At 45.3% G+C, this 26,918-nt stretch overlaps 1 protein-coding gene across 1 annotated transcript; it reads left to right on the top strand.

Moving 5' to 3' along the window:
- LOC129384400 (fatty acid synthase-like) lies at positions 1 to 26,918 on the top strand. The gene is made up of 9 exons (XM_072284116.1): positions 1 to 64; positions 1,628 to 1,766; positions 10,921 to 11,247; positions 12,821 to 13,021; positions 21,336 to 21,458; positions 22,228 to 22,461; positions 24,596 to 24,897; positions 25,357 to 25,749; positions 26,907 to 26,918. The coding sequence occupies exons 2-9, from the start codon at positions 1,634 to 1,636 to the stop codon at positions 26,916 to 26,918; spliced, it is 1,725 nt and encodes a 574-aa protein (XP_072140217.1). The 5' UTR covers positions 1 to 64; positions 1,628 to 1,633.

Raw genomic sequence — 26,918 nt, 5'->3', positions numbered from 1 at the left:
GCGGTATTATCGGGTAACCATCGTTGCCACCGGATGCTGCGTATCACAACACTTCTGCCTAAAAGTTAGTATTATTCTTGTGTTTCCACTGTTGAACGTTTTTGGGGTAGGAGGCCTTCTTATTTTGGATAGCATGCGAAGCATCAAGGGCGCATTTAGAAGAATAAATATTTTCATAAAAAATTTTCTAGTAGCATCGTATCTCATCCAGGCAGTACGCGCTATCGGTCACTTTTACCGAAGGTTCAGTTTTAGTGATGCATTTAGAGATGGAGTTCCCTTGATGCTATATTCAGCGTGCGCATGCAGAGGTGTTGTCGTCCTGCGGGGACAAAACAAGACCGCAGCAGGTTTCTGATCGCCAAGTCTGGGCAACATCGAAGCTTTCGCTACCCTTCGAAAGAGTGTCCATGAGCCCTCGCATTCACCAACATCTACCTAATAGCAAATTGTTGCTATGACTGAGGCTTGCAAACCCCATTGTTTGCTGAAATGACACAGATTGAAGTAGTTTTCGGTAGCTAGTCCTAATTAACAACTGGTTTGTTTGACACTTGGAAAACAAATTGGCTCCTAAATTAGTATGGCTGCACGTGTGTTTTCTATTCAGTTTTCATCGCAGAAGGCTTTGCGGGCAAACTAAAACAAACAACATTGTTTCTTAAAGTGCCATGTATGCAACACATTTTGCAGCAAATTCTCATGGCCAAATGGACTAGTTAGGTTATGCACTTTTTGCAGTCAGTTCTCATCACCGACTGCTTTCTTGGGAGCCTTTTTAAGATTGTTAAAGGGGCACGGTTATAGGTGTATTTCGCAACGACTTCTCTGTAATTATTTATTTGTTGCAAACGTAAATGTGCCCTGCTGTGAAAGTGGCATGGTTGGTATACAGTTAGCAGTCAGTTTGATTGCAGACAGCTTTTTTTGCCGACTTGTAAAAACCATTGTTTGCTAAGTGGCCTGGCCAGACGTAACTCTCGGGCTTCATTTTCAACACTGTCTGGCTTGTTGCAATTCTAAAAAAATGCGCATTGTGTACTGATATACCACAGTTGTGCGACAAGAGCCACATATCTGGGATCACGAACAATGTAAACTTTTCGTCACGTTGCTTCAATTAAAGACCGCTTGCCTTTTCCAAAGATAAAAATTACAATAGATGATCGTGTTGCAGTTCTTTATGTTCATGTTGCATCATGGACTGTCACGTCACCCAGTTTCGGTTGAAATGTGCGTCACATTAACGCTTCCCTAGGCCAGGTTGTGGTAGAAATGTTTCCTATAAAGTGGTGCAAAATACATAAACACCCATGGAAAAAACGTACGTAAAGCGTTAACGTAAAACGCCGCATGAAGCCTTTTTCAAGCCGAAGAAGTGCTCTTCGCCCATTGCTTCTAGTTTAAGTTTGTAAGAAATAACATGCTATATTCACCAGAGTGGTCTAGGAGTCTGTAATGGTTATAGCAAATGGTTAAACACAACCACGGTCGATTTTCTTAACGTAGACTGAAAACGGCCTGTCAAGCCAAACTATGCCATGGACTGTGTTCATAGTAGAGTAGTAAAATGTGGTCTTCAGAAAGATTGCACATTCTTATGAGTCTTCTTTCTTTCCGCTCACAGGAAATCATGACGAAAGAGGATATCATCATCACCGGCATCTCCGGACGATACCCGCAAGCAGACAGCTTGTCGGAGTTCAAGGAGAAGCTCTTCGGGGGCGTCGACCTTATCACGGACGACGAGGCTCGCTGGCCACGAGGTAGGCGTAGGAGAATCCTTTGGAAAGTGAAAACATACCAGCACTCCTCGCAGTGTTTCAATCTTGCCTCCCGTCAACAACTGCGGCGAAGCTTAGTACTCTGTCACGGACTGTTCGTACTTCTCCATAGTACAAGAGTAAGTGAAGGATGTGCTGGCGGCTGTTTAATTGAACCCACAAATGTGACCAAGTGTCGTAATTTCGGACGATTCTTTGCGCGTTTCCTGCTGTTTTCGCGACTGACTCACACGCTGACGCAGCGGCGTTGTCACTGATACCAGCAGCTCGGACGACGAATGCGATCAGGTGCCTACAATCCAGTGAAAATAATCACTACACAATGTGGCCCCAGAATGTCTTTTGCACTAAATTATGCATTAAAGTCGAACATGTGCATTCTACGTTCTACGTCGTGGCCAACAGAAAATCTTGCAAGTAAACCGAAATGTCCCCGCAAATGCATCATAATGAGTCCGAGTGACAGAAAAAGCACATCATGTGATGCATGAAGACGATAACAGCGGTTGTTGCGCTCTAGACACTACTTCTCCAATGTGCCATATTCCACAATGAAAAGCATACGTACTGGGGTTCAAGTAGAATCTTCCTAATGTGTCGGATTGCAAATAAGTACAAGTACGTATACGAGAATGCATTCTATCATAAAATGTGAACAGAGGATATCAAAAATGTCAATCGCCATCTATCGAACTATAGCAGAGCGTCATCCGCCATCGTGTCGAAATTATGGAAAAACAAAACAGCGCGCTAAACAGCATAGCTGCGCGAATAGCTGCTGCTTTCATCCTTGTTCTGTTGTGACCTCACGCGGTCTTTTGCTGCTTTATGCGAAGCTAGAGGTTCTTGGCAATGCCGACAACAACCTAGGCTTCTTTTTGGTTGGCAATTTCCGATTTTATAGTCGACATCTTTATGACGTTGCAACAAAGTCCTGGATGGCATAGCCAACCTTCCTGTCACTGTGCGCAAGGGTCGAGGCCTCAAAAGATAGTAAATTTTGAATATTTAAGTGTAATTGAAGAAGGCGGCGTGGTGTTTCTAATGTGCTTTTTCGCAACTCAGAATATCTTGAACAATCGATGGCAAAATGATTTATTGTTTCATGATCTCCACGAGAGGGACGGTTTGGCGAGTGAGCCAGACTAACTATGTGTAGGTAAAAATTTAGAAAAGGAACTCGCCAGCGTAGTTAAGTGATTGGGACTTCAAGTTCTCGCGTTTGATAGGGTTGCCTATGCCAATAATGCGACGAGTGCTGAAAAATATGAGGAGTTTGGTAAAGAAGAGGAGGGAAATTCACGGAGCCTCATTCGCCTCCGAAAGCTAGGCCCTGTGAAGAAAGCTGATGCCGGTAGAATTTCAATGAATGGGCCATGAAGGAACGCTTTCGCAAACCAACCTGTCATTTCGTTTAGAAACAGGCCTTTATATCCTGCTACCCAAACCAATGTCATCAAAGCTAAATACGGGACCACTAAGCAGTGGCAAGCGCAGACGTTGTTTTGCCCCTCGTTTTTTGTGTCTGTGTGTTTACTATGACGTGCATGAAAAATCAACTCCCTCCATCCTCTCCTACCCAGATCTTTTTTTTAGTTCGGGGGGGGGGGGGTGCTCCATGTCAGTGTTATTTCAAAGAATGTTCAAGGGCGACGGTTCCTTTCCCATTAAAATTTATTTGGGAAGGCGTAAGGCTGTTTAGCCTTTATATGTGACAACTATTTTTGTAATAGTAGTGGGGAAGCACTGCACTTTCATCTACAAGACAGATATATTTAGGCGTTTAGGCACTGTGGCGGCAAAAAAAAATTCACTAACAACATTCAGTACACTTCACGGGTTGCAGTGGCACACATTTTACTCTAAATATTTTGCGCACCAAGTAGAAATGAAGGAAACTTCCGAAGCATCAATGCAATGCTCACAAATATTGTATTATTATTATTATTATTATTATTATTATTATTATTATTATTATTATTATTATTATTATTATTATTAAAAAATACACCCAAAGGCCCTCATTACGAGGGTATTACATGGGGTGGGGGTGATCACAGGCACTTGTAATAGTTTGTACATCATAATGAAAACAAGAGAATGTAACAAAAGTAATAATTCAGTTAAACAAAGGTAATATAGAAGATAATTTAGTCACAATTATTAGAGAGAAAACATTAGTTCATATTAGGATAACATGAGGCAACTGCAATGAAAAACAACAACAAACATCGAAAGCACTGTAAAAGTCCAAAAAAATAATAATAACAAGATTAGTTGACAAGTCGTGAGCGAATTAAATCTTGAGACTTAGTCAAGTCTGGTTCCGTGGCAATGTCTATTGGTAAGGCATTCCATTGAGTTATTGCGCGTGGTAAGAACGAATATGCATTATGGGATGACTGGCCGTTAATGCGTTTGACTTTGTATGGGTGGTCATGGCGTGGAACGATAACTGGTGCTGGTTGAAAGAAATCATCATGAAGTGATGGATGGTGACAAAGCTTATGGAAAAGTGCTAGGCGAGAAATTTTACGGCGAAGTGCTAAGTTGCCCAACTCGGCTTTATTTTTAACGAGGTGACGCTGGTGTAACGTGAATAATCTGAAAAAAAATGAATCGCGCAGCAAGGTTCTGCTAGGCTTCGATGTTATTGATGATAAAAGTTTGTTCGGGATCCTAGATGGCAGACGCGTATTCTTGTTTAGGACGAATTAATGTTGTGTATGCTAGTTTTTTAACATGCATTGGGGCTTCTATTAAGTTATGTTTACTAAGTCCGAGAGTAAGGTTTGAAGATGCAAGGATAAGATTGGTATGATTATTTCAGGATAAGTTTGACTGAAGATTGATGCCAAGGTACTCGTAAGTTGTTGCGAGTTCCACAGCGTTGTTATCAAGGGAGTAGGTGGTTGGAATTCGTGGCCTATTGGTGAAAGACATGAATTCAGTTCTCGAAAGATTTAATGGCATTAGCTAATTAGAACACCATGCACTTATTGCGTCCAAGTCAGTTTGTAGTAAGTGGCTATCAGTGTTACTTGCTAGACATCGATAAAGTAAACAATCTAAAAATATTGCGTCAACTTGGAACGTTAATAAATCCTGCAGGTTGGGTGTCGCATGAGTAGCCCTTGCGAAAACCGTGCTGATGCATAAATATAATGGTATGCTCTTCAAGGAAGTTGATTACTTAACTGTGTATGATACATTCGAGCAATTTAAAAATAGTGCTAGTTAAGGAAAGGGGACGATAATTAAGCGGTGAAGCACGATCACCTGATTTCAAAATGGGTATTATTTTAGCAATGTGCCAGTCATTAGGAATACCACTAGTTGATAGTGACTGGGAAAATAGAGCCGTTAGCATAGAACATATACTATGCGACGTATTTTTAAAATTTTATTATTGAAACCTAGATGGTTGGCACTAGATGACGTTTTAAGATTGGTCAGTAGAGATAAAACCCCAGCCTCACTGATGACTGCCTCATGCATTGTGATTCCTACTAATGTCTTTAAAGTTGGCAATGAGTTAACGTTTTCACGAGTGAAAATCAAATTCTTACAAACATATGATTAAAAGTTGAGCGCAATCTGAATCGGGGATAGGAACACCATAAGAATCAGTAAGACTGATGCCAGCACGAATTCCAGGGTTCACAACACGCTAAAAGCGTCGAGTATTATTTTTTAGCATGGATGGTAAATTTTGAGAAAAGGAGTTAAGGCGAGTAGATTTTAGCAAAGCCTTATAAGCCTTTTCACACGCTTTGTGTTTATCATGGGCACTCGCTAGACCAGTCATCTTTGCCTGCTTGTACAGTGTCTTCTTCTTCTTGTTAAGCCACCGAAGCTTGTTGGTAAACCAAGGAGAACTGCTTTTGCAGGAAATGGATAACATAGGAATGTAGGTGTCAATGAGTGAACTGAAGGTGGCTTTAAAGAGGACCCTGTTCTGTTCAATAGAACGTTGATAAAGATCATGCAGAAATTGATCTGAAAATGTTGTTAATTCATGGTTAATTGCGTCGGAATCGGCTTTACCGTAACATCTTATTTTCTTTTTGGTAATTATTCTTTTGCTCACGCAAAAGTTAATGCAGCCAGTTATGACATCGTGGTCAGCGATGCCTGCTTCATAAGTTATGTCGGCAAATATATCAGGATTGTTAGTTAAAACTAAGTCTAGTAGATTGGCAGAAGTTTCAGTGGATCGTGCTGGTTCGCTAATAAGTTGGCTTAAGGAGAAGTCAAGTGCTGAGAAATGTATGTGCGGCCGCATCCGTGGCCGATACGGAGAGCGTCAACCAATCGATATTTGGAAAACTGAAATTGCCAAATATGATAATTACCAACCTCGGAAAAAGCGCGCACACCTCGCTCAGCACTCGATGATACTCATCAGCAAACGCGCCAGGCATGTCGGGTGGACGGTAAAAAACGCCAATGATCACACCAAATGCAGCACCCTTCAAGGAAATCCAACGACATTTAAGAAAAGAATCGATAATGATGGGTGCGGCAATGAATTCTTCTTTATCGCGATGAGCACCCCCCCCCCCCCCCCCTATGCGCTGTTGCCTATTCCATCGAAGAAACTTGAAAGTGGATTTACTCGTAAAGATGCTGTTATCGTGTATGGTTTCGTTAAGCCAGGTCTCGGTAAGTAGCACTAAAGAAGCCTGGATTGAATCGATGAGTGATGAGAGTGCAATACCATTATCGCAACACTTCTAGCGTTGGTGTATAAAAAGAGAAACTTATTATCAGTGCTACAGTGCAATTTTACGGGTGAGCTGGTAGATGAACCTCAGCTTAATGGAACAAAGCAGGGACATCATTAATTCCTGCGCTGGGAAGCAAGAACAGCCGGGCCTTCTTTGGTGTTCCACTTGTAAACATCATTGCTCAAGTGCAGCGTGTTGAAAACAAGACGTACTCGATCTCTGTCTTTCTTCATAGTTCGCGAGAACTGGACAACCTTGCGGCGCTTTTCGAGAACTGCTTCCGAGTAATCTCGCGATATGCGCAAGTCAGTGTTTTCAAACTTACGGCTGCGGCTCAGAACCAAGTCGTGCTTAAGAAGTCGTGCTACCCAAGTCGTGCTAACGAAAGAAAGAAACAAACAAAGAAGATAGCGCTTCGACTCGTTAACGTAAGCATTCAGATGGGGTCATTTTTAATACCAATTTTACGCTGAAAATTTTAGACGGCTCGGTAAAGCCCATCCAAAACAGGATTTCTTGCACGAAACACGACCGCAATGGGGAAGACGCGAAACCGATCGCGCCGTGAGAAAATACGATGCGTGTGGTGGCAAATGCCCGACAGCAGCGAACCTAACAAACTTAACTCCTTACCGTCGGTTTGCGGACCAGATTAGCCCTTCATTTTCGACTACACATGCACGTGCCATGCACGTGCCACCTGACCTCCGCGATTTCAGTTCGGACGCTCGAAGCTAGAATCCAATGGCGAACAGCGCAACCACCGTTGCTCATTATAGTGACGAACACATTTCTTTATCACTTTCGACTAACCGCACTTGTAGTGGAGCTTCCATTTTTTTTTTGTCGCGAGAGACGGTGTTTTATTGCACAACCCAAAGTAATCGGGTGATTATAATGCAACGCGATGTCGTTTTCAGAGGCTTCAGTCGAAAATTTGAGAAAAAAAGTTTTTTTTTTAAATTATGGCGTTTTACGTGCCAAAACCACTTTCTGGTTATGAGGCACGCTGTAGTGGGAGAGTACGGAAATTTCCACCACCTGGGATTCTTTAACGTGCACCTAAATCGAAGTACACAGGTGTTTTCGTTATTCGCCCCCATCGAAATGCGGCTGCCGTGGCCGGTATTCGATCCCGCGACCTCGTGCTCAGCAGCCTAACACCATAGCCACTGAGCAACCACGGCGGGGAAAAAAAGTATGAGCAGTTGTTTAGGGTTCTAACCTCGGGTTTTGAAGCACAAGACTCCGCGTATGGAGGCTCGCTGGAAGTTTCGATTTCAAAGGAGTACATCTCTTGATATCCGTGGGTGCGAAAACCAGCGGACGTTGCTTCGTTGAATAGGGACGGGGGCGGGTGCATTGACGTTGGCTCTCAGGCGACTGTTCCATTTCTAGAATCCAAAATAGCCACACGGCGATGAGTTGCGGAGCCATTGAGTACACAAGCGCTTAGGAACTATGCCTCACAAAAGATGGCGGACATGGATCAGTGTTGCGAGATCACGACGGAATTTTTGAATATTCCCTGTTTTTCACTGTCATGTGTCAAGAGTTAGGTGAGGTTTCCAGGAATACCTACATTAACAGTGTTTGCACAAGCCTTAACAAAATGGAATATCTTGAAATAAAGGGTGGGGAGGGGGGATCTATTCGTTCGTATGGTTTTTCGGTTGCTTAACAAGGTTTCCACCTGACACCTGTCTTGGTTTTGACATAAACATGTGAAAATGTTACTTACATGGATGATTATGCAGTGACAGTCTTGTTTGTTGATGAAAGTGCACTTCACTCTTCAGTTCATCCTTCATCTGAGAAGCAAGTGAATAATAACTTTTGTGGACTCATGGACAATTCTTAACGAAATGGAATGCCCAGAAACATAGCGGTACCGTATCAATAACTTGTAAAATATTCTTTACCTTTATCCTAAAGTAGGCAAGCACAATGTAATGAAACAGGTTTTCCTCTTGGATACCTGGGTACAACTTATAGCACATCTGATTGTAAGTAACGCAGCCAGAATGTGTTGATGAAGCAGACCCTTGCTAACGTATCATTCATAAACCAGTCTTTTTCGGTGGGCAACAGATATGCTGTCTGGTTATTGTTGTGCTTGAGGCATGCCTAACCTTGCGCCATCCAGCTCTAGTGTGCTTTGTATCCCCATTTATTAAACACATTTCAAGGACATGACCCATTCCCCAATTTGCGACCACATTTTTTTATCGAATAATTGTGCTAGGTTATGTCTGTAAGATTCCAATAAAGCTACAAATTAGCGAACTCGACAAACATAAATCCAGGCAAATTTCGTTCTTAATTGTATCACAGCACAATAGCTTTGCTACATTATGAGTATTCCTCTCCCAATTCTAAAATATATCTGCGCTTAAGCCGTTCAAATGCAGTGGGCATTCATTTTCTCAAAACCAAGGTAGAATAAAAAGGGCTTTTCAAAACAGTAGTAAACACAAGAATTATCTTCTACCACGTTGTATAATGTTCTGTAATTTCTGCGCTGCCAAATTTTGCCTAATATATTACGTTTAACCTTCTGTCTTTGGGCAGTGAAGGTGACGACCACTTTCTTAAATAACAACAAAATGAATTACGTATACGAACAACGAGTAAGCCAACTCAAATTCCTGGTGAATGGAAACTTGCTCACATGGTGCCGATATTTAAAACAGATGATAAGAATTAAATGTGAAATTATCATCCAATAACCTTTACATCTATCACATGCAAGCTGCTAGAACGCATTTTGTCATCTCAAATTATGGAACATATGGCCGACAACAAATGCTATTTTCAAACCAACATGGCTTTCGATGGGGATTCTTTTGCGAGACACAGCTCTTCGAGCTAACTGGTGAAATCCACACCAACCTGCATGAACTAACACAAACTAATGCAGTTTTCATTGACATTGAAAAAGCCTTCCACAGGGTGAGCCATAAACGTCTGATATATAAAATGAGTCTTCTTCAAATAGAAAATAAAGTCATTGACTGGGTTAAGGAGTACTTGTGAGATAGGCGCCAAACGATTCTGGTTGAAAGCGTTGTGCCCGACTTTGAGCCTGTCACGTCTGGTGTACCCCAGGGCTCAGTATTGGGGCCAACGTTGCTCTTAGTCTTTATTAACAATATTCACATTGGTATAACTCAAATGTTTGTCTATTTGCAGAAGATTGCGTTATTTATTGTGCTGTAACTGACCATAGCCATTGCGAATAAGTAGAAAATAACTTGTGGAAATTAAATGAGTCTTGTCATGGTAGGGCCAGATGAGAATTGCTTATTAAGAAAACAAAATTAATGTGGTTCACTACTTGTAATAATATTTTGTCGCACACTTATACAATAAATGGTGAGCGAATTGAACCAGTTGAGTCATTGAAATATTTAGGTGTTCATTTAAATTCCAGCCTAACTTGGAACACATATATTAACTGCCTATTTGGAAAATCAAATCGGACTCTTGGCTTCCTCCGAATCAGACTTCCCCAAGCTAATGAGGACACAAAACTTATGCGTACAACTCAAGAATTCCATCCAAACTTGAATACTGTTCCGTTACTTGGAACCCTCATCAAAGCATACCTCATCAATAGGCTTGAACCGTTACAAAGCAATGCTGCTAGGTTCATTGTGTCGGATTACTTTTCCTATTCAAGTGTATCTCAAATCAAAGACCGCCCGGACCTTGCAACACTAGGAAGAAGAAAGAAGGCGCCTCGTTTAATATTTTTTTTCACAGGGTATATCACAACCCAATACCTTACACTACCTGAATACTAACGAGACCATCTGCAACGTTTCCGCGCTTGGACCACTTTTTTGAAGTTCGTCAAACACTTGCCCACACCGACCTACTTCGTTTTTCATTTCTCCATTTGGCAATCCAGCAGTGTAACCGATTGCCGAGATCCGTAGCTGAAGAAGAAAATAACGATAAATTTTAAGAAGCAATAAATCAATTCTTATCGCTTACCAAAAGCTAAAATGTTCGGTAGTTTTGACACCTGCAACCGGCAAGTCTCCTTGTAACTTTCATTACGATGTTCTTCAGTTCTTTTGTTGAGATGTGTCAAATCATCGCACGCTTCAGTTTCTGTGTGCCCAAACTGTTGTATTGCTTTCTGTAAACAATTTTTTTTTCTGTTTCGTATTCCCACCTTTGTGGAAGAATTGTATGTGCACTTCTTTATGTAAGAGTGGTCATGCAAGTGTTATTAGCACGGCTATTTTCTTTGTTGTGTGCATACGCTTAGTGTTAATTGCGGTAAATATGTATACCCCAACATATGTAATGCCTGATGCACCTTTAGGGTAAATAAAATTTTAAAAGAAATTTAAGAAAAGCAAACGTTTGTAATGCACGCAACATGCCTCCCGCAGGTTTCCTCGGAGTGCCCGAGAGAATGGGAACCATCAAAGACTTGTCGCGCTTCGACGCAAGCTTCTTCGGAGTGCCGCCTAAGCAGGTGCAGCTCATGGACCCTATGCTGCGTCTTCTTTTAGAAACTTCGTACGAAGCCATCGTCGATGCCGGCTACGATCCGGCAACGCTGAGAGGACGCAAGATTGGCGTCTTCATGGGAACCGTACTGTCCGAGACGTTGATTGCGTTTGCCGGTGACGCGGCCACGATCGACGGTTACATCATGACCGGAGCATCGCTGCATATGTTCTCGAATCGGGTCTCCTACTGCCTCGACTTTTGCGGTATGGGACTGCCGTAAAAAGCACAGAGCAACTTGCTTTATTTGTGTCGCGCGTATTGTTTAGATTTATTAGTTATATACGAGGCTAATGTACTGCATATTAGACTAGCAACGCATTCGTCATGTTATTCACAGTAATGTATCAGTCATAGTCATAGCGATATCTTACTCAGAGATTGATTGATTGATTGATTGATTTATTTATTGATTGATTGAGCGAGCGAGCGAGCGAGTAAGTGAGTGAGCGAGTGAGTGAGTGAGTGACCGAAAAACGGAGTGTCTGACTTGCCGAATTGAAGCGACAAAGCCGACATTTCTGGACAAAAAACAAAAAAGCGTGGAGTGAAATTTATCTTTTAGAAAAGCAGGCTTCATAACGTTGATGTGTACAAGTGGACAAGGAACAGCAGCGACTAATAAATGTTTCCACAGCCGTAAAAGCTTAGTAGGCGAACAAACTAAAGCGTCACCTTCTTGGTCTAATTTTGTCCCGCGACGGCAAGTCACCCTTCTTGAAGGTCGATGATTTCCGATCGTGGATATGCGGCGACCCACCGTAAATACAAAGTTCAATGTTACTACCTATTCCCTCACTCTCCATGTAGCTGTTACGAAAAGAATAACGATTTCGGAATTCCTGCACTGACAGGCAAAAGTCACGATGAAGGCGCTTCATGCAACAAATAATAGCAGGAGGAGGGGGACGCGTTCTACTTCGGTTGGCCCGGGCAGCCGCGCGCGCACTCCCGGGCCATCTACGACGGGCACAGTCCAACTCGCCCTGTGTCTTCGCGGCTCAGTTCGCGTTGATGCGAGACGCCGCACGAAGGTGAATTCGCTCGTTGCTGCTGCCGCGGTTCCTCGCTCTAGTGTTCTGACAGCGAGTTTCCGCGGTCATCGAATGAGATGTGTTCATGTTTGCTTTTGCGCGCGTGACAACATGCTTGTTAATTTAGTTATTATGCTGAGGGCTCCAAGTTTATACGGCTCATAAGCTAACTAATTTGCTATTGCAATCGACGCTTCGCCTTTCGGGCAAAACTGCGACTTTTTTCGTCTAAAAACGGATATTCGCTGTCTTGATATCACCCAAATAAACCACTATCTCTGTTATTTCCCCGCCACCGCCACTGATATCTTTACCACCACTGTAGTGCCGTCGTCGTAGCAGCCATCGTGTCAACGCACTTTATTCCATGTAGTTGGGCAATTTCGCACAGGACTCCGGAGTTGTGCGCAACGTTTGCTCATTGAGAGAAGTCCGGGAAGTAATTAACTGTCGTTGCATTGAATAACAGAATAGGAACAACTGTTGTTTCAGCCGGGAGGCCAACATTATGGCAATGCCACTTATCTTCGCCATGTGACAAAGGCAAGTCTCTTTTTCAAAACAATGGCTAAAGCCTGAAGTGACATCGCCTGTTTCATTTAACGTCGAACGCTTCGACCCTCCATTATCTCGTGAGCATCTGTCTCGTACCGACTCCTGCGTCATTAAATGAGTTTGCATTCGAAGAAGTCACTGAAGACTGGTGATTTTTTCATAAAACCTCTTCACTCTTCTTCTAAACCAGGACCAAGCATGACGATCGACGCGGCATCCTCCTCGACCATGACAGCATTGAGCCTAGCGCTGCAGTCGCTTCGCTGTGGTGAATGCGAGGCGGCCATCGTTGGGGGCTCCAATGTCATGCTCGATCCCGTCTCCACACTGTGCGAGTTGAGATTCGGCATGCTATCACGAGATGGAAAAAGCAAGAGCTTCAACGCCAACGGTGAGCTTTAGATTTCTTTCCATTAATTGGACTTACTCCACGGATCTCGTTCTTTGTCATTCGGGGCCTCGATAGCCTCTGTTTTAAATCTTGCTGTAGACACCAGAATATCGAGTAAAACGGACCGCGGACCTGTTAAGTCTTACTCCAGTTCTGACAAAGGCAGCAAGGATGGCAGCTTCCCGAAGGCAAAGTCGATGTCGAGAACGATGGTGGCTACTATGATATCCAGCTCTTACGAAACCCGCAAGGACAGGTTTGTGAAGAGAGCATCGAATTAAACAAAGATGAAGATTACTGTGCTAACTAAACAAGGTGGCATGTGAGCAGTCTTTCAGGAAGCTCGGTAAAAAGTTTTTTTCCGCACACAAGAAAGCCTACTCGAGCTTTCTCTTGCACATAACGAAGCCACCTTGAGCTTTCTCGTGTTCTGATGAACAAAGTGCTCAAATATGCTGGTAATATTAGCTTCCTCTAGCTGTTTTCTTTCTTGCTTGCTTTAACCGACGCGCGGCGACGTTAAGTCGCAGCAGAACGTTGCGATTGCGTTCCCATATTTTCCTGTGAAGCTGTCTTCTTAATTACCAAACTGCTTTGAAAGATTGCCACAAATGGAACCCACCTTCGACCGCATACTCTACGCCGAAGCCGCACAGGCTATTGCGAGCGGGGCATGAAGCGTTCTCTCCCTCACCCTCTCTCCTAGGCAGAAGGTTTTATTTCCTCCGCGGCACGTTGCGTGTACGAGATGTAGGCACGTGTCTGTGAGTGAAAGCAAGCCTTCTCACCCTCTTTTTGTTACGATAGCATTTATATGGACACTCCAAGTGAATTTATGCCGTCGCCGTGAGGTTCCGCATAAAATCCAAGGTGATAACACGACCGTCGCGTGCCATACGCTGTATGTGCGAGTGAAAGCTTGTCATTTAGTAAAGCAATGAAGGGGCCTAGTTGGTGAACGTTCATGGTTATATTGCGCTCAGTTTTACACTGATGATATTAAGTGAAGGACAGGACGTGGACGGACGTAGCGCAAACTACCAACTCCGGCAGCGTTGGTAGTTTGCGCTACCTCCGTCTCCGTCCTGTCCTTCACTTAATATCGTCAGTGTAAAAATAAGAGTAATAAAACCATGAAAGCTTGTCAGGGGAGCCGACGATCGATCCTCAATCTGGAGAGGAAGTGCGCAGTCTTCTCTCGGGCGCGAGCTCCGAGCGTTTCCAGACACCGGATGAGGGGGGGGGGGGCATTTTTACAATTGCTGGTAAGTACAGCGAAGCATGGCATTTTCCGAGGAATTTCCGGTGGCGCCCGACGTTTCTGCGCAGGCGCAAGTAAGAGTGGGTGCGAGAGAGAAAATCTGGGGTCTTTTGCTCCTTCAATATCTGACTTTGCCTCGGCACTACGAAGTTTCTTTGCTCGTGCTGTATGCGTCTGCGCCGTAGCCATGCCGGCATTGCGTAGTGGGGTCGAGTTTACGCTCTGACGCTGGCTGCCCACTGCTGATAAAGCAGTGGGCACGGACGCCCCATTTGGTGATCACTGCGTCGGAATTACGTCGGAAAGACTTTCTCGCGCCTGCGGCTATGGTGCCGAGTCAGTCTAGCTTTCTCATCAGCTTTCTACCTTCAACAAACATCACTGATTGTCCCGGGGGAGCGGTATGGGCAGCAATAGACGCCGGGCCTGTTCTGCTGGTGCAGCATCTTTGCTCTTGGCAAAGATGCTGCCCTTTGATGCTGCTCTTTGCTCTTATACTGCTGTCCGCGACTTTTCAGGAATATTTTTTATTGGTTCCCTTTCAGTGAAATAAATGCACAGCGCCTTAGCTACCTCAGTTGGATGCCATTACCTGATGTCACGCCGTGAGGATTATTAGCTTCGCGTCTCGCACCTGTTAAGTTAGATTAGCTTATGTTTAGGTGAGGTTTGGGTTAGCGCTAAACGCGTTAGGTTGGCGCGGCGAATTCTCACAGCGGTTACCCCGAGCGGATTATTGTCTTTGCGTCTCGGCCACGTTGAGCTACGCAAAGGTTAGGTTAGGCTACGTTAGGTTAGCGTAAAAGGCTTTAAGGTAGCGCGACGTATTCTCATAGCGGTTTCAGGGGTGTCGAGCGTCACCGACGGCCTTTCAGCCACTCACTTCAGTCGCGATTGCTAAGGTGCTCTGTATTCTACCTTTTCAAAATATGCGGCCTGTTCTCTACTGTGGTCCCTACTGCTCCCACGGAAGCATATGTGATGTTAGTTTCAAGCTACATCGAAGTAAGGCGCGACAAAGGTATGATCCGGCACGACTAACTTAGCACGAGCGCCGAGGGTGCGAGACAGTCTGTCCGACACAGGGATTGCCAAATGGGGCATCTGTGCCCGTTGCTTCACCTGCTTCACCGCGCCGACAGCCAGCGTCCGAGTGTAAGGAAATTCGACCCCACGGAGCAATGCCGGCACGCCTTAGGGACAAACGCGTACAGCACGTGTTAAGAACGCCCCCCCCCCCCCCCCCCCGTAGTGGCTAGGCAGAGTCATATAGTCAAGAAGTAAAAGTTCCCATATTTTCTATCTCGCCACCGTTCGTACTCGTGCATGCGCACAAACGTCCGACGCCTCTATAAGTGTCACGCCCCGCTGCACTCACTAGCAATTGTAAAGTGCCGTCGAGGAAGGGCGGGGGTTGGCAGGGAGGGCGGTGTTCTCTTTTGCTGCAAGTGCGCATGTGACAGCAGCGCGTCGTTGCGCGGCCGAGTCTTCAGAGCGATCTGCGTTGTGTGCAGAGTCTGTGGACCGTTTTATCGGCGACGAGGAACGTAGCCTCGAACCAGCGTGCTACGCCGCTCTCGTCGCACTGGTGTGTGCCGATTTCCTTTTCTCCCTGCGGTAGCTCGCAACGGAAATTGTTTAAATGCGAATTAGTGCGATTTTAACGTGTGCCGTCTGGCATTTCTGCGATGTGAGATGACTCAAGGTTGATGGGCTACCAGTCAGCTGTATTCGACTGAAAAAAAATAACTACTTTTGGAAGCAAGCGTGAAGTGCGTCTTCAGCTACGGCGACTTCGTGGACACCGCCGCTGCGGTAGAAGAGAAGAGCCCGCTTTGTATTGCCGCCAGCATTAGCAGATAGGGCTTGATGGCATCGCGTGCATGTTCGCAACGTTGTGTTCCCAGTGAGCGCTCGGCGACGAACTCGGAACTCGGCAGCCATGATCAAACTTTTCGGGTGAGCCAACTATTGCGAACGGATGGAGTTATAACTATTTTTTCATGCACGCACGATCGAATTGTTCTGTTCAAACGTGGTTTAAGATTATCGTGCATGGAAACCAACGTTCTGGTGGAATTTAACCGAGCACGGATTATGAAAACATTACGTGGCGACTAAAAAGTGAAGGTCTGTTCTCTTCCATTCTGTCATCAAAGCCGCGGCTACCGTGCGCCGGCCAGCCCTATTTCACATGGGCTCTCCCGTGCTTCGAATCCCGCCGGCAAACTGTGGACGCCGCTCATCGCGCGCTGTTTCACTGCAGAAAATAAAGTTGCTATTGCAAAGAGTAGTTCCTTTTCCGGTCCTCTCGAGTAAGTGAAGGGCCCTTGCACTATTAGATACCTAAGAGCGCATAATCTTTCAACACGTCGCGTGCGTCTGGTTGATCGTGGAATATTCGTGGCCACTATCATAAGCTCATCATACCCATTTTAACAGTCCTTTCGATCGAGTTATTTTAGTTTTTTATTTTGTAAGGCTTGATGCCGAGGTGCCAGATCAACAATGTTAAGAAAATCGCCACACGAAAAATTTTAGGAGCACTGAAGCTAGCAAAACATGTTTCCTCGGAGCTTCGATGTTAGCTGGATGGAAATTTGGGATGTACGCTTGTGCGGCAGAGCGCGTGACACATAGAGACACCTCTAGTTGTTGTCGCCTGATACCTTAACAGAGTTCGAGGCTAGACATACAATAGCAACACATTACATGTATACGTAACGTATCGACAATTTTCAGACTCGACTCGCCTCCTATTCTGATCGTGGGCAGAGCTGCAGGAGCGCTTATAGGCGAGTCGCCATTCGATATTGTGGCTATATCGAAGCTAAAAGCTTAGTGACGACACGCCAACAAATTTTCATATCCAAACAACTTGCTGACACCTTTCGGGGAAGCACGAAAACTTGCCGCTCCTCGTCAGCAGCACGTTCGCCGTGCACCCAACAGCGCGGTCCCACATACCAGCATGGCGCCCGACGACAGGCGGCGCTGTGATCAAAAAATGGCGGCGCCCGCAATAAAACTGCCTATAGGTGCTTCGGCAGCTCGTAGCTTCCTGTGTCCTGCGTGTTCTTGGCGCTAACTTTGCGTTGAACCAACAGACAGCGCGAATATCCCTTCGCTCCCTGCAGCTGCCACGCTTCCTCACGCCGGCGTTGTGACAGCTAGTGTCCGCGGTCGTCGAGTCATATGTGTTCATGTTTGCTAATGGGCGCATGACAGCACGGTTGACAGTTTAGTTATTATCTATGCTTAGAAGTTTATACGGCCAATAAAACTACTATCCTTACTTCGTATCACTGTTTACTTACTTGCTATCGCAATCGATGCTTTGCCACTCGGGCCAAACTGCTACCTTATTTTTTAACTCTTGCGCAGCACGTGATGCGTCTAAACTCAACGCTGCCCTGATGCGTGCGTGTTTGTGCGTTTCCCTATTTGCGTTGTGCTGATGGGCTCTCTGTGGTACTCGATGTGGTGGTACATGTTCCACGACACGCGGCATGTGGAGGTTCACGTCACATTTGTGCTGAGTGAGATAGGGTGGCTCGGTGTATGAATCAGTTTGTTCTTCAGTCTGCTGCAGCAGCGAAATGAAAGTGCGCCCTACCCCCCCCCCCCCCCCCCCCAACAGAAACGAAATCTTGCAGACAAAACCGGGCCCTTTTTCTAAATCAAGACGCTCTTACAGTAAACTGTTCTTAATAGCAGATATTAGCAAATTGTCAAGTCGGAAATATCATTAGACGAGGGAGCTGGCCAGTGACAAATTAGTTGTGAATGAAAAGCTTTGTGAATTCGGCCCCACATCCGTTCTACGGCAAATGCTTCGCAATCATCTATATACCCACAAGGCATGTGATTTGCGTAATTACTTACTGGTATGGCCGTGCCACGCTTTCATCTACTAATCAAATAATTTAGCAAGGACATTCAGTCTCACTGCCTTCCTTGCATCTTTAAAAACCACTAAAACAGATATCACAATAATCCCTCCGACAATATTGAATTTTACCGCGAGCGCTATTCTGTCTAAATATAGGGATTGTGCACCCGAATTCCGAAGTATATATCAGGCACGGGAACGTAAAGATGCAGTCAGGAAACACTCCGACACTTCTTTCCTTTTTCCTTTGTGCGGACAAGGTCTGCAAGCATTACCCAATGTTGTGTCTCCATACACCCAAGAATGATAGTGTGACGCTTGTGAAAAATATGCCTTAAGCTCCATTATTTTTCTTATTGCGTTTCATTCTACGTAAACTCACGAATATGCATTTATAGTTTCGAAGTGTCTAAAGCTGGGTGAGGGAACAAACACGAGTTAATTACATCTTAGTTGAAGTCAAGAAAAAGAAATGGACTTGGGCAGGACTGTAATGAGCAGGAAATATAACCGATGGTTATTAAGGGTTATGGACTGGATTCCAAGAGAGGAGAAGCGTAGTAGGGGGCGGCAGAAAGTTAGATGGGCGGTTGAGATTAAGAAATCTGCAGGGACAACATGGCGATGATGACAACATGATGATGATAATGATGATGATGAAAGCTACGTCAGACGAACGCGTGAACAATCCTGTGTGCAGCATTAAAGATACGACCGAATGGTGGACCCATAAGGAGAACTCTCTTTCGCAACCTTGTTTCGCGAAGCTTCACACTGCCTTCAGAATACAATTGAATTGAATACAATTTATTTCGACGTCTCTTTAAACAATTTTTATGCGCTTTACGTGCATTCTACTCTGACCATTCCGTGACGTATTGCACGCAGACAGCCACAACCACGTTGGCAGGGATTTCCATTGAAGTGAGGTACGGTACCTGTATTCTGGATCACCTTCACGGAGAACTCCATTTATACGGCACTCATTACTTTAGGTAGATGAAGCAGCCCCAAAGTGAAGTTTGTATATCTACTGATGCAACCGAAAGTGCTTATAAACGAACGGATAACCATGATGTCTTATACGATGCCGTAACTGGCGCTAGCAAATTTCAAAAATTTTATTTGTAGTCTGCCTATCCATACGATTTACGCAGTCTCCCGAAGAAGCGTCCAGAAAGGACTGCTTTGAGCTGCAAAGCAAACGGTACGTCAAGGGTTACTCGCACTTATTCCGAAAAAAAAAAAAAAAACTTGACGGCGACACAAGCAGCCGTCGGTGGAGCTGACACTGCGGAGAAGAGTTGCGCTTCATCGGTTTCCTCAACGCTTCTGTTAACCTTGGAATTCTAGTTCCGATTTTGACACTTCCGTAAACGTGAAACGCTGCAATGTTAACGGATTGCCACCAATCACTTAAGTGGATGGGTAGCGAAGCACGACTGCAGCATTGATATATTTGCTATAAGCACGCATTCTCTTAGTATCGTGTGGAGAGGCATCCAAAGAGTGCATTTTTGTTGCTGCGTATATAAGGTATTGGAGCAGACCCGGCTGTTACAGCAATGAAAAGCGCGCCGACCTGTGCAGTGTGTGCCGACTCATGCACGCTGCACCACAACACCCACCGAATAAGCGTTGACGCGAGTGAAACGTGTATTTAGCTGTTCAGCCAGCTCATTCCCAAGTTAACCTAATGTCAAGCGCTGAAGAAAGTCGGAGCTTCGCCGCAATGGCGATGCATCGATTGCGATAGCGAATTAGTAGATAGGTATACGAAGCAAGCATAAAAGTTTTCCTGTGCGCGCTAACTTGAAAATATTCTCTTACTAATTAAACTAGCAAGCATAGTGTCATGCGTGCAAAAGCAAACGCGAACACAACTCGCTGACCGCGCTGACTCGCCGTCGAAACGCGGGAGTGAGGAAGCCGGGCAGCAGCAGTGAGCGAATCGACCTTCGTGCTGCCTCTCGCTTCGACGCGAACTAAGCGCTCGAGAACACAGCGAACGTAAATCAATCACCACTCAACGCACTCTGTCCCCATGGCAGATCGCTTTCACGATCGGACCCGTGAGGCCACGTCGTACGCAGCCGCCGCCGGAGTAGAATGCTCCCCCCTCTCCCCCTCTCCCTCCGTGCCTTGCGCGCGATTGAAGACGACACGATTGCTTCCCACCTTCCACCCTTACGCGCGCGAGATCCACCAACGGCTTTCCTTCGCACGCTTTCACTTCCCACCTGCACGACACGGCCCGAGGCCACGGTGTTATAGCACGCGCACTTTATACGGAACGTCACGGCGGCTGAAATGTGCCTGGAGTGTCCGTATAATACTGCAATAAAACCAACGAGAAACGTCGGTGGTACCTCAATAGAAACTTTACCGAAACCGCCTGACGTACTTCTCAACAAAGTTGGAGGGACACGTCGGACGAACGTCTAGCCACACCCTTAGAGTTTTAGGTGCACTTGCTTTGGGAGGTATAGCAAGACTTCTTGCATGGACTACATGCTTTCTTGTGGTCAGATCGCCGAGACACGTGTTCAAACCGCAGAAGCATGTGGACTATGTGGGGTGTCCCAGCTAAGACCTACGATGTTCGGTCGTCCGGGACGGCCACACCGGACACCACATGTTTTAAAATAGTATCTTGGACTTTCAACACCTCGGCCAACGTTAGCCGATACACAGGGTATATGTCTAGAACATAACATGCTATCCATTCCACCAGGCTTCTCATCTTGCGTCTAATACTGGGCGAAAAAGTCTTACTCATATTACTTATTACTTATTATTTTATTGGTGGATAGAATCGTCCGCGCCTCGCATAGGAAACTGATTGGCGAATGAGTTATAAGGCGCTTGCCATAGAATTATAATTTTTCGGGTTCTGCTCAAAACCCGCGCCGGAGTGAAACGCGCGGACGGGCGTCGAAGCACTTCGCTTCACTTACACCTAATCGTGTGAAAAACATGTCACGTGGTTCAGCCGTTTATTGTGATGGTGTGATGGGCGGGCGCGTACTCTGCTGCTGCGTACTTGCCATTTAGCTTGTGGCAACTAATATTTTTCATTTCTCGCGTCTGAGCTACAAGCACAAAGACGGGCCATTCGCTTCTAAAGAGATCTTTAAATCATCACGCATATCTTTGTGCAGCGGACGGTTACGTGCGAAGCGAAACCATAGGAGCCATGTTTCTTCAGCCGGCTTCGGAAGCACTGAGGTTCTATGCCAAGGTGATTAACGTCAGGGGCAACGCAGACGGCTACAAGGTTGAAGGTGAGGCGAACTTCTTTTCGTTTTTTTCTCGACCATCATTTTCGCTTAGCCTGTCATTCCTAAACTTCAAATAAAGGTAGAAATAATTTCACCCATGCTTTTTTAGCCTGATCGGTTTCATATTGCCTTCGTCTATTATCTTCAATTACTCCTAAATACTTTCTTCATATGGTTGTGACCAACAAACATCATCGGCCAACCCAGTTGCCCCCTGTATATATATTTATATATGTCATAGATTTCTGATGCATAGCATGTACAGACCTGCACAGCTTCGCGGCACCGTCTCTCGCCCCATAGATAACCAAAGGACAAGCGAAATTTCAGAGTTTACAGTACGCCGTTTAATAACTTGGACTCTTCCTGCCCGACCAGATGTTATTCTCCCACCGAATGGAGCAGCAAGAGCTATACTTTTGTTTTGATACGTCAAAACCGAAACGAGCAAAGCCTAGTCGATCCAGTAGCTGTCGACCACGCTTAAACCCAAATTTGCAGCTACATTCACGTCTTTGTGCTTAAGATATGTAACGGTAATAAGAGGTTGTGCGATATAGGACCGCACCTCTGACCATCTTACTTATTAAACGGAACTCCTGCGAATAGGAACATAACGAAATAGATCCTGTTTAAGCAGATTCCACTCTATATACCAAATGAAGAGGGTGTAGTCTGTACATCACAATTGACGCTATTGACATGACAACGTAACGATGCTCATAGGGGCAACGAAAACATGTAGCATCGAATGGCTGTGTGAATGTCGCAGGGATCACAGTTCCGTCGAGCAGGAGGCAGGAGGAGCTTCTTCGCGAAGTGTACGCCGGAGCCAACGTCGACCCACTGAAGGTCACCTACGTCGAAGCCCACGGCACCGGAACGAAGGTGGGAGACCCTCGGGAGATGGCGGCGCTCAGCAGATTCTTCTGTGTTCCGGAGCGGAAGAAGCCCCTAAAGATTGGCGCGGTCAAGAGCAACGCGGGCCATGCCGAAGGCGCCTCCTGTAAGACAGCATTTCTTTATAAAATATGCAGTACGTGCTCTTCACGTTACACACCCGCGACGACGGCTCGCTGTGAGCGATTGAAACGATTCTCGAAGGCAATGCCTTAGTCGTACTGGGAAAATACAAACGCGTGCAGAATACAAACCATGGATACCTTTGGTGACATCGTGGAGTTGTTACGGTCAATTATATTCTTAGTGCCATTAGAATTTTTTTGGCGGGGGGGGGGCAAATTTACCCACTGTCCTGTTTGTCTGTTTGTAGCCAACCACTGTGAGGCCAGCTTAGGTCACTGGGAATGTGCCATTGGGTGTGGCCTCTGCTAGTCTGAAAATTATTTCTTTGAACGTTTATGCTGCGTGCAGCTAAATCGATCGCACAACGTATATATTTAGACAATCTTGTCTGAATATACACAGCACACGCCCCAAGCATGGACTTCGAGGCGGCAACGCTAGATGGCACAACGCGTCCTGAAAGAAGCGCTAGAGAGGAGCCCGGCTACAGGGCACGCCTTATACATGACGCGTTTCAGCGATGAGAATACGGTGCGTCGCTACGTTGCCTCTGTCGAAAACACCCGGCCCCGATGGACTTTCCAGTGAATTTTACAAAGCTTTCAAATCAATTATCAGTCCCATATTTTTCGACATTTTTATTACAAGTTTAGAAGTAGACACCCTTCCGCAATCTTTTTGCAAAACCCACAAAGTTCTAATTCCGACGTAATTTTTCAATCTGTTCTACTTCTATTGATGTCAGGTTGTGGTATCTGTAACCGAACATTAGACGTAAAGCAATGACTGCTTCAACGACTTCCCTGATTTCCCGTTGTTTCTTGCCCACTTGCATTGTTGTAATACTTCATATTAGGTAAAGTGAAAGCTTCCATTTCTATTTGTTACTTTAGAGATTCATAACGTTCCTGTTCCGTCTTGAACGACGAATGCTCCCAGATACCCGATGGAGGGGGGCCACGCAGTCGTTAGGTTTTCTTGTTGCTGGACGAAGCTTTCCACGATATTCCTATTAAAAGCCCTCCATGCGCTGTATTAGTGTTGCGAACTGAAGTAACGTATAAACAAAAAAAATGTCACAGTCAACTGCAAAGAACATCCTTCCGAGAAAACACGTGCTAGCCTCTTTTGTCTTCTGTCAGAATTTGTCATTTTCACATTTTCCATTTGCACGCTCACGTGGTAGGTGCGCCTATTCTAAAATTGCCACCAGCGATAGATGAGCAAACCTATGCTGCTTAAACTTTGCAGCAGCAGCGCAAATGTTTGTGAGAGGCCAACGTAATGGGTGCAAAGTTAGCAGAGGTGCTAATTAATTTCTGAATTGCGAAGTGCCGTTGGTATAGTGGACACGGACAATAGCGGTCGCTGTAGGGCCTCGTCAAATATCCCCGCGGTCTTTATAAAAACGTTTTCCCACATCAGGAATATTTGTGAATAGCACCGCGTGAGGTAAATATTTCATTTGGAAATTATGGGCTGCTTTGGTCTTTTACGGCTTTCCTTTCGGCGCACGCTATTCTTCAAACGTTTGCTGTTATGTCCTATTCAACCGCGATGATGAGAACTGTGGCCAATTTTTACTTTGGCATCGACCTTTCAAAATCTGAACCGTTCACCTGCTTCTATTTCGCAATTACAACTTGTTGGCAGAAGCTAGTAGTATTTTCTTCATCAGCAACATTTACCAGTATGTTTTATCATGCTAGTAATGATAATTCAATCAATTAACTCGAGTAAAATGTCCCAATTACATTATCTGCCGCATGGAACCAATCTTTGAAAAATTGTGCAGCGTTACAAAACACTTGTTATGTACGAACCCCAGTCCCAACCCGACCACCACCGCTCAGCCCCTCGAAGGAACGAAAAAAAAATTATTTTATATGAATGCAAACTGAACCTCAGCGCGTCATTCATAAGTTGGTTTTGTAAGTTATTCATGGTGGAATTTCGGTTTTTTTCTTACTGTCTGATGTCAAACGTCACATTAGAGTACCATAAATATTTCATCTCGTCGCGGTCTCTACTATACTCTCACTTTTTTCACCTCCTTCATCCGAGAAAGCGGCACCTGGCCGGTTCATGCTGATTTTCTTATTTGTTGTTCGCAGCAATCTCCACGATTTCCAAGGTGATCATCCTTATGGAAGCAGGCATGATCCCGCCAAACTTACACTTCAATGATCCTAACCCGAGCATTTCGTGTCTTCACGACGGAAGCACCGAGGTGATCTCCAAAGTTACGCCCTTCGAAGGAGGCCTGGTTGGAATCAACGCGTTCGGATTTGGTGGGACCAACGTTCATGCCATTCTGGAGTCAAACCCGGGACCGCACGTGGACACCATGACCCGGGAAAAGCCTGAGCTTCCCAGGCTCGTTCTCATGGCTGGAAGGAGCGAAGACTCGCTGAGAGTGGGTTTTACTCGTACTCAGGTTTTGGGGTATGCTCGAAAAACTTTTTTTTTGTCCTGCACATCAGAAACTAACGCCTACTCACCGCGCAACCAGCATTATGAAAATATAGCCGACTGCCGAAAATCAGGATGTTTCTTCCACATATCACGTCATTTCGCTGTTCCTTGTTAGCCATTGTGAGAACGTTGAAAAGGGGAAATTCCGATGGGGAAGTGACGGCGCACGGCATTTTTAACAAATTCTATTGTAACTGACGAATCATTGCAATGCCTTCTTGATCACAGTTTTACTGTGACCTTACATCCGCGGGTGGGTGTGGCGCAGACCCCAATGCATATGTGACTACAATGTATAAGCATGAGAACACCGCTATAGCTTACCCTCCGTTCATATTACAGAAGTCTTGTGTAGAGGGCCTCAAGCCTAACATGTTTAAAAACTCTATTTGCATGACAGAAAACTCTGGACAGGCTGGAAGCCGACGGACCCTACCCCGATTCCGCGTACGCCCTCTTGAACCGAGTAGGGCAGCCCAGCGTAAAGCAGTTCCCGTTCCGTGGCTACGCCTTGATTCCCGTGGACGGCTCACAGAAGGCCGTCACCAAGGTCGTCGAGGAGGTCCTCCCAGCAAAGAGACCACTGTGGTTTGTATTCACCGGCATGGGCTGCCAGTGGAATGGCATGGCAAGACAGATGATGCAGTTCGACGTGTTCGCCCGCTCCATCCGCACATCGCATGACCTACTGGCGAAGAACTTCGGCCTCGACCTCATCGACCTGGTGACCAGCGTCGAACCGCGAGGCCCGGAAACCGTGGCGAACGTCCTTGTGTCCATCGTAGCCATTCAGGTGGGTTTGCGAGCTTTCGACGTATTGTGTGCATTTCGACGTAATCAATATGTGACGCATCAAGAACACCTATAAATTTGCGTTCAAGAGGCTATAGCGAGTGATAAGTAATGTGGAATGCAACATCCTTCTACGTGACGGAATTTTGATCGGGAAAGCGCACCCTGGTACCGTGGGTAGGTGTATCGTCATCGTCGCAGTTCCATACTGACCTGCGTTAAATAAACTCAGTGGTATTATACGTATGTGACCGCGAACATCATAATGATGCTCTAGGGTACACTGTGTACGTAAAAAAACTGAAAGTTCCTTGAATGCATTCCCAAGTCCCGGTTTGCATAAAGGATGTCCCACTGGCAATTCTTATCTAAAATCCGCGTTGACTCTTTATTGCCTGCGAATCTTCTGTGTCAGACTTAATCGTCGCCACAGAAATCACGCTCAATGTACGTTCACTCGAGCACAGTACTCATGCGAACGTGGAAGTTGAAAAAAAAAATAAGAAATCGCAGATTTTATTTATTTATTGTAAAACTGCGTTAAATTTGTTTCCTTGTTTTTCTTTTTGGGTTTAGCATGCTTTTTTTATACCTCTATACCTGAATATGTTTAGGACCTTTTTTTTTTGCACTGCCCACGAAGACAAAGTTCTAATGGTCCGTTCCCTGGTTCTTTTTTTTTTTCTCTGCTGATATTCGATGTTCTAATGCGAAGTATTCTTTGCCTCATTTGTTGCACTATGCACTAGATATTCATGGTCCTTTCTGGCCTAGCTCTGAAAAAATAGGTTCCTTGTGATGCGGGAGTCAAACCTCTACCGTCAATCACAGGATCCGGATGTTCTAATATTTAAGCCACGCTCGCACGCATGCGTTAGAAGAATAGACATTTGGACAAGCTAGTACTGGTTGAGCATGTTGAAGAGACAGCGCAAGGCTGCAAAGACAGAAAGCACTGTCTAAGCGCTGTCCTCTGTCATTCCTGCTTTCTGTCTTTGTCATCTTGCGCTGCCCCTTCAGGAGACGCGCCCATCTCTCACGCGAAAGCCCGTCAGCTCTTTGATGATGATTCAAATAGACCACTGTCATGGTTCGCACCAAATAATTACTGTGCGCGTGCAACCCGTGCAACTATGTCGTCTTCTTTCCTTGTGACAGCTCGCGCTATGA

This window comes from Dermacentor andersoni, chromosome 8, assembly GCF_023375885.2.
Source record: "Dermacentor andersoni chromosome 8, qqDerAnde1_hic_scaffold, whole genome shotgun sequence".
In the NCBI taxonomy this organism is placed as follows: Eukaryota; Metazoa; Arthropoda; class Arachnida; order Ixodida; family Ixodidae; genus Dermacentor; species Dermacentor andersoni.
The sequence above is the reverse complement of the archived record's forward strand: the minus strand, read 5'-3'. Positions and strand labels throughout refer to the sequence as shown.

Bases quoted from the DNA above. Each gene is read 5' to 3' on its own strand.
- LOC129384400 (XM_072284116.1), top strand. From the start codon at position 1,634: ATGACGAAAGAGGATATCATCATCACCGGCATCTCCGGACGATACCCG. The intron at 1,767-10,920 runs GTAGGCGTAGGA...TGCCTCCCGCAG, and splicing joins CGAGGCTCGCTGGCCACGAG to GTTTCCTCGGAGTGCCCGAG. The intron at 11,248-12,820 runs GTATGGGACTGC...CTTCTAAACCAG, and splicing joins CTACTGCCTCGACTTTTGCG to GACCAAGCATGACGATCGAC.